Source organism: Mandrillus leucophaeus, unplaced genomic scaffold (genome assembly GCF_000951045.1).
Source record: "Mandrillus leucophaeus isolate KB7577 unplaced genomic scaffold, Mleu.le_1.0 Scaffold58, whole genome shotgun sequence".
Lineage (NCBI taxonomy): Eukaryota > Metazoa > Chordata > Mammalia > Primates > Cercopithecidae > Mandrillus > Mandrillus leucophaeus.
The window spans coordinates 3,257,321-3,265,187 of record NW_012106252.1 but is presented as its reverse complement, the minus strand read 5'-3'; the positions used below and the strand labels follow the sequence as shown (position 1 = coordinate 3,265,187).

The 7,867-nt window shown below is 42.6% G+C and overlaps 1 protein-coding gene across 2 annotated transcripts in view; it reads left to right on the top strand.

The window, feature by feature from the left end:
• Positions 1 to 7,867, top strand: part of CDC6 (cell division cycle 6) — a 21,217-nt gene that overhangs the window by 1,447 nt on the left and 11,903 nt on the right. For both annotated transcript variants that reach the window (XM_011998950.1, XM_011998951.1), the window contains exons 2-9: positions 502 to 692; positions 2,135 to 2,416; positions 2,545 to 2,744; positions 3,917 to 4,092; positions 4,411 to 4,517; positions 4,825 to 4,964; positions 5,794 to 5,894; positions 7,140 to 7,204. In XM_011998950.1, the coding sequence (XP_011854340.1) occupies positions 515 to 692; positions 2,135 to 2,416; positions 2,545 to 2,744; positions 3,917 to 4,092; positions 4,411 to 4,517; positions 4,825 to 4,964; positions 5,794 to 5,894; positions 7,140 to 7,204 (1,249 nt within the window). In that variant the 5' untranslated portion in view covers positions 502 to 514. The remainder of the gene's footprint in view (positions 1 to 501; positions 693 to 2,134; positions 2,417 to 2,544; positions 2,745 to 3,916; positions 4,093 to 4,410; positions 4,518 to 4,824; positions 4,965 to 5,793; positions 5,895 to 7,139; positions 7,205 to 7,867) is intronic.

Below are 7,867 nucleotides of genomic sequence, written 5' to 3'. Positions count from 1 at the left end.
TCACCATGTTGGCCAGGCTGGTCTCGAACTCCTGACCTCAGGTGATCCGCCCGCCTCGGCCTCCCAAAGTGCTGGGATTACAGGCGTGAGCCACCACGCCCGGCCTGTTTCAGGTAACTTCTTATTGCATGGCTCAATTGGTTAAGAACTTGGGCTCTGGCGCCAGAATGCCTGGGGTTACATACCTGTTTTTCTGTGACTTTGGGCCACTGTTTATCTCAGTTTTCTCATGTGTAAAATAAAGGCTAATAGTAGTACCTACCTCTTTAATATAATTGTTAAAAGAATTGGTACCTAAAGTGTTTATAACAGCGGCTTCCACGTAGTAGGTAGACAACAAATGTCAGCTGTTCTTGCATAGATTTGGATGTGAAGCAAAACTGAATGCTAAAATATTGTGATAACATAATTAAGAAATAAGTGTTAATCATCAGTATAAATTTATTTATTCTCTTCACTTTCACATATTGACTAGTTGTCCTGTTATTTTTTTTAATCTAGCTGTGCTGCCATCATGCCTCAAACCCGATCCCAGGCACAGGCTACAATCAGTTTTCCAAAAAAGAAGCTGTCTCGGGCATTGAACAAAACTAAAAACTCAAGTGATGCCAAACTAGAACCGACAAATGTTCAAGCTGTAACCTGTTCTCCTCGTGTAAAAGCCCTGCCTCTCAGCCCCAGGAAACGTCTGGGTAAACCATCCATTATATCACCTTTTCACTAGCAGCTCGTGACCTTTCTTTTCTCAGTAAGATGTGTGTCCTTTGAAGGAGCTTTCTAAGTTCAGTTAAGACTTTTTTTTTTTTTTTTTTTTTTTTGAGACAGTCTTGCTCCATCTCCCATCCTGGAGTGCAATGGTGCGATCTCAGCTCCCTGCAACCTCTGCCTCCCAGGTTTAAGCGATTCTCCTGCCTCAGCCTCCCAAGTAGCTGGGATTACAGGCGCCCACCACCACGCCTGGCTAATTTTTTTTTTTTTAGTAGAGACAGGGTTTCGCCATGTTGGCCAATCTGGTCTCTGACCTCCTGATCTCAGGTGATCCACCTGCCTCGGCCTCCCAAAGTGCTAGGATTACAGGCGTGAGCTACGGCTCCTGACCCTAAGACTACTCTTCATTTGAGTTATTTTCAGAATGGTTGCTAAGTGCTTACCAAACTCCAGAGTTAAGCCACTTACTGAAGTCACTTTCTGAACTACTTAATAGGTCTGATCTTCAATTCCTTAATGCTGAACTTAGTTCTGTCAGTGTTTTAAGTTACCTTGTAGTTACACGGTATTATGAAATTTAACCTCAATATTTGTGAAATTAAAAGAAACAAAAAGGTGACATGCTGGATATTTTCCGTCCTTTAGAACAGTGGTTGGTAATTCTTTCTTGTTTTGGAACATTTGTTTTTAAATGGGGGGGTGATTTGGTTGTTTCTGGAGACATGTTTGGTTGTTACAGCTGGGTGTTGCTACTGGCATAGTGTGTAGAGGCCAGGGATGCTGCTAAACATTACAATGCACAGGACAGCTCCTTGACAATGAAGAATCATTTGGTTCAAGATGTCAGTGGTGCCAACATTGAGAAAACCTGTTTCAAAACAGCCTTACAATTTCATCCTGGTAAAACCCGTTTGGTTTCTACTAAATGCAGTAGTCCTCACTTATCTATGGGGGATACATTCCAAGACCCCCAGTGGATGCCTGCAATTGAGGATAGTACCAAACCCTACGTATACTGTGTTTTTGGTCTGATAACCAAGCCAGCTACTAAGTGACTAGTGGGTGGATAGCATATACAGTGTGGATATGCTGGCTGAAGGGATGATTCATGTCTCTGGTAGGATGGTGTGGGATTTCATCATGGTACTAAACTGCATGCAATTTAAAACTTGTCAATTGTTTACTTCTGGAATTTTCCATTTAGTATTTTCAGACTGAGGGTAACTAGAACGGTGGATAAGGGCACTACTGTAGTAAGATCAGTGGTGCCATCTGGTGGCCAATATTTGCTGCTAAGTGAGAAGGCATTTTATGTTGGTGGTTCTAAGGTAGAAATTCACCTCTTTCTGGGAGAGGCAGAGGTCTTGCACATCCTTTTACTATCCAATGCTATGACTGACTACATTTTGATTTTATTATGTTTCAGGTGATGACAACCTATGCAACACTCCCCATTTACCTCCTTGTTCTCCACCAAAGCAAGGCAAGAAAGAGAATGGTCCCCCTCACTCACGTACACTTAAAGGACGAAGATTGGTATTTGACAATCAGCTGACAATTAAGTCTCCTAGCAAAAGAGAACAAGCCAAAGTTGACCAAAACAAAATACTTTCTTCAGTTAGAAAAAGTCAAGAGATCACAACAAATTCTGAGCAGAGATGCATATTGGAGAAAGAATCTGCATGTGTGAGACTATTCAAGCAAGAAGGTTTGTTCTTCCATGGCAACTGTTAGTGCAGCCATTGTAACCAAGGCTGATGACTCCAAATGAACCACCCAGTGGGTCTTCTCAGTCACCTTCTGTTGTGTCTAATTGACCTTTTATGTCTGGCACAGGCACTTGCTACCAGCAAGCAAAGCTGGTCCTGAACACAGCTGTCCCAGATCGGCTGCCTGCCAGGGAAAGGGAGATGGATGTCATCAGGAGTTTCCTGAGGGAACACATCTGTGGGAAAAAAGCTGGAAGCCTTTACCTTTCTGGTGCTCCTGGAACTGGAAAAACTGCCTGCTTAAGCCGGATTCTGCAAGACCTCAAGGTATATTGAGAGTCTGAATTATGATGCTCTTGGTAAATGATACTTGGGTGTTTTGTTTTTGAAACAGGGTCTCACTCTCTTGTCCAAGCTGGAGTGCAGTGGTGTGATCTCGGCTCACTGCAGCCATGACCTCTTGGGCTCAGGTGATCCTCCCACCTCGACCTCCTGGATAACTGGGACTACTGGCACTCACCACTACGCCCAGCTAATTTTTTGTAGAGACGGGGTTTCACCATGTTGCCCAGACTTGTCCTGAACTCCTGAGCTCAAGCAATCGGCCTGCTTCAGCCTCCAAAGTGCTGGGATTACAGGTGTAAGCCACTGTGGCTGGCCAGCACTTAGTTTTTAAGAGTTAAGAAAGAGGGCTAGGCACAGTGGCTCACACCTGTAATCCCAGCACTTTGGAAGGCCGAGGTGGGCGGATCACCTGAGGTCAGGAGTTCGAGACCACCTTGGTCAACATGGTGAAACCCTGTCTCTACCAATAATAGAAAAAAAAAATTAGCCGGGTATGGTGGCAGGTGCCTATAATCCCAACTACTTGGGAGGCTGAGGCAGGAGGATCACTTGAACTTGGGAAGCAGAGGTTGCAGTGAACTGAGATTGCACCACTGTACGCCAGCCTGGGTGACACAGCAAGACTCCATTTCAAAAGAAAAAGGAAAAAAAAGAGTTAAGAAAGAGTAGGCCTGGTGTGGTGGCTCACGCCTCTAATTCCAACACTTTGGGAGGCTGATGCGGGTGGATCACCTGAGGTCAGGAGTTCAAGACCAGCCTGGCCAACAGGGCAAAACCCCATCTCTACTAAAAATACAAAAATTAGCTGGGTGTGGTGGTGTATCCCTGTAATCCCAGCTACTTGGGAGACTGAGGCAGGATAATCACTTGAACCTGGGAGGCAGAGGTTGCAGTAAGTTGAGATTGTGCCATTGCATTTCAGCCTGGGCAACAGAGTGAGACTCTGTCTCCAAAAGAAAAGAAAAGAAAGAGTAGAAATTTCGAAGATTGAAGGTTTCTTCAAAACAAGACATTTGTAATTTCGTTGTTTAAATCTTCCCAAATGAAAGTAGAGCTTCCTTACGCGCTGTTAACTCTTCAAAGACATTTTAGGCTCTATCAGATCTTTATTTTCTGAGGCCAAAATAACTACCATGTTTGCATTTTTTTTCCAGAAGGAACTGAAAGGCTTTAAAACTATCATGCTGAATTGCATGTCCTTGAGGAGTGCCCAGGCTGTATTCCCAGCTATTGCTCAGGAGATTTGTCAGGAAGAGGTATCCAAGCCAGCTGGGAAGGACATGATGAGGAAATTAGAAAAACATATGACTGCAGAGAAGGGCCCCATGATGTAAGTATTGTTCTGCTTCATGTTGCTCTGTGAAAATCTGCAAGGTCTGTTGCCCATAAAAAGTACATTTTGTATATTTGCTCTCTGAAGGATAGTTACATAAGCTTAAAGGGAAAGAAGAGAAGGAAGATACACCTAATTTTAAATTGGATTACTTGTAGATGATGTGGAGTCTCCTTGTAACAGTAACTAGAGATAGGATAGATTATGATCTTTAAACTGGTCTGAGCTTTAGGAAAGTGACCTGAAGACAGCCTATACCAAACATTAGAGGGTTAGGAAGGTGAATATGGATCCTAACTGTTTCTCTTTTTATAGTGTGTTGGTATTGGATGAGATGGATCAACTGGACAGCAAAGGCCAGGATGTATTGTACACACTATTTGAATGGCCATGGCTGAGCAATTCTCGCTTGGTGCTGATTGGTTAGTGCTCAATTGTTAATGTTACGTGGTGGTTTTAAAGTATTTTTTTTTTAAATATATATTCAGCTTATTTATCAACTATTTTATCTTAAACCAGCTTTCTGCCTTGTCAAAATAGAAAGTTAAATGACTAGGTACATCTTACCTAATAGATATATCTTATCAGTTGGGATGGGGTAGGAGACAACTGTGAAGCAACATTAAGATGCTAGATTCTATAACTGGAAATTTATTTAGCTTTCAGAGGATTTAGTTTTCCCTTTAGGATAATGTGACCAATGATCAATGTTGTTGATCTCCTCCTTAGGTATTGCTAATACCCTGGATCTCACAGATAGAATTCTGCCTAGGCTTCAAGCTAGAGAAAAATGTAAGCCACAGCTGTTGAACTTTCCACCTTATACCAGAAATCAGATAGTCGCTATTTTGCAAGATCGACTTACTCAGGTCAGTGCCAACTATTTTGCCAAATTATGTGTTTCTTGGATCACCTGTGCTAGGAAAATTTAACAATAGTTTTAAAATATTTTTGCCTTGATTGCTTTATTAATGGAGCAAGAAGTTCCTGTGGACCATAGTGAGAACATTTTTATGTGAATTTCTGCTTCATTCATTTACTGGGTTTCTCAGTGTTGAAATAAAATCAGGAGTTAGAGGAATTTTGAGACGGAGTTTTGCTCTTGTCGCCCAGGCTGGAATGCAATGGCATGATCTCGGCTCTCTACAACCTCTGCCTCCCGGGTTCAAGCAATTCTTCTGCCTCAGCCTCCCGAGTAACTGGGGTTACAGCACCCGCCACCACGCCCAGCTAATTGTTATATTTTTAGTAGAGCTCGGGTTTCACCATGTTGGCCAGGCTGGTCTCGAACTCCTAACCTCAGGTGATATGCCTGTCTCGGCCTCCAAAGTGCTGGGATTACAGGTGTGAGCCACTGTACCCGGCCTCAAGTGCTTTCTTTAATGACTTTTAAAAAATAGGGCCTATGAAAAAGCTTTTTCTGTTGAAAGTAACTAAATAGATATTTTATTTTTGCTAATTTCAGTTCTGATTGCTTTTTTTCCATTTATGAACTTCTACCACATCCGTACAAAATGCTTAAATGTGTGAAAACTCTCAAATATCTCCATTATTTATGAGAAGAAAAGGCATCTTTTTGACCCTAAAGAGTTGCCAATCAAGTTTAGGGTTAAATGTGAAAATATTTATGCTTGGGACATAAATTACCGAGGGAGAATCCTATAGTTCAAACTGTCATATTCTATGTCTTGTCTTAAGGTATCTAGAGATCAGGTTCTGGACAATGCTGCAATTCAATTCTGTGCCCGCAAAGTCTCTGCTGTTTCAGGAGATGTTCGCAAAGCACTAGATGTTTGCAGGTGAGTTATGGCACTGTTGCCTCCTTTTATTAAAAAAAAAAGAAATGCTGTTAATTGTCTCATGTAACTCAAGTGAATGTGGCTTAAGAGGCTCTGTTCTGCTACTTTTTTACGCTCAGAAAGGAGGACTTGTTTCTCAGTGGGGAGCTCTGGATTTCCACCGTGTTAATGTCTGAAACATTATCAGTCCATTACCTACAGAGGGAGAAACAAATGAGATGTTGCTGGCACTCCCTGTGGTGATTATAGATTGGTTAATTACATTTGTATTAAAAAAGACTCCAGTTTACTTTTCCATTAGCTGGTCTCAAGCAGGTTTATTTATGGACCTGAACCATCTTTGCCTTTAGACTTTTTCCCTTCCTTTCCTTTTGTGAGCACCCCTTCTTCCCTCCAGTTGGTGGTCCCCCATAGTTGTACTCCAGACCTCTTTCTCCCTTCCCATCCCCCTGCCCCTCCTGCTGGGGAAAGCCTCTGTGCTGACTGATGAAATTTCTTCCTTCCCAGTAGGGACGCTGGGTCCATTAAAATGATACTTGCTGTGCTGGCCTGCTGGTCCAACCTCCCACTATTGCCATGCAGAAGACCCAGGTCTGGCTTATGGCTTCCTGTGGGCAAAGTACTTTGGAGAGAGCAGTGGGAGAGTAAGCTCTTCCTATTGCTAGATTGCATGATCCTGAATTTGAAAGTTTCCCCTAATCAGCAAACTACTTGGGTAAAGACTTCAACTATGAGCAATAGTCATGTAGGCTAGGGTGGTTTAGCCTACACATATCCTATGTATTTATAACTGAAGATATCTCTTTTAGGTTTGGTGTGTATGGGTGGTGCTGGCTCCCTTTAGTTAGTCACCCACACTACATATCCTCTCTCCTACCCATGACATTTTCTCCTCATCCAAGATGTTATCATTGGCTTAATGTATGATGACCTACTTGGCATCTATTAGGAGGAAAGCATTGAAGTTTCTCAAATCTGACGTCCATGAATTATTTCAAAGCAATTAAGTCTCCTTATCTGAGAAATAACCCAGTTTTGTTTGGGGGCTTTAAAATTACAAAACATCATAATTTTAAAGTTAGACATAGGATATGTATAGGCTAAACCATGTTAGCCTACATGACCATTGTTCATAGTTGCAGTCTTTAAGCAATGGTCATTAATGTGCCTGCTTTTGAGGCTGGTGGTTTGGTATGGTGTTTGGTTTGGCTCACACTAAATTAATTTTAGAAATTTTTTTTATAGGAGAGCTATTGAAATTGTAGAGTCAGATGTCAAAAGCCAGACTGTTCTCAAACCACTGTCTGAATGTAAGTAGTTTATCTTCTTCTTGTCTTCCTTTGTAACTAGAAGCTTAGCTTTTCTGAGGAAAGAGGTAAAAAGGTGAAATGAACATAGTTAAATCCAAAATCACCCATTTTTATGTGTGTCTGTGTTTTTAGTCTGTTTCATCTACTTTATTTCAATCTTGCCTGCCAGTACTATAGTTCATGCATTACTGGAAATGAGTTCCCAGGGTATTGCGTAAATGGCTGGGACAGAGTAAGTTTTCTTTCCAAGCTCTAGAAATGAAACTTGTAGACAATGAGGTTGGATCAGCTCTCTAGGTGCTTATGTTGCGTGCACTTTAGGTCTCAATATAGGTGAAAGCAAAGCCTGATAAATAAGGGAGAATTGGGTAAAAGAATTGTGAGGCCAGAGGCCCGGCGCGGTGGCTCAAGCCTGTAATCCCAGCACTTTGGGAGGCCGAGACGGGCGGATCACGAGGTCAGGAGATCGAGACCATCCTGGCTAATACGGTGAAACCCCGTCTTTACTAAAAAAATACAAAAAACTAGCCCGGCGAGGTGGCGGGCACCTATAGTACCAGCTACCCGAGAGGCTGAGGCAGGAGAATGGCGTAAACCCGGGAGGCGGAGCTTGCGGTGAGCTGAGATCCGGCCACTGCACTCCAGCCTGGGCGACAGAGCGAG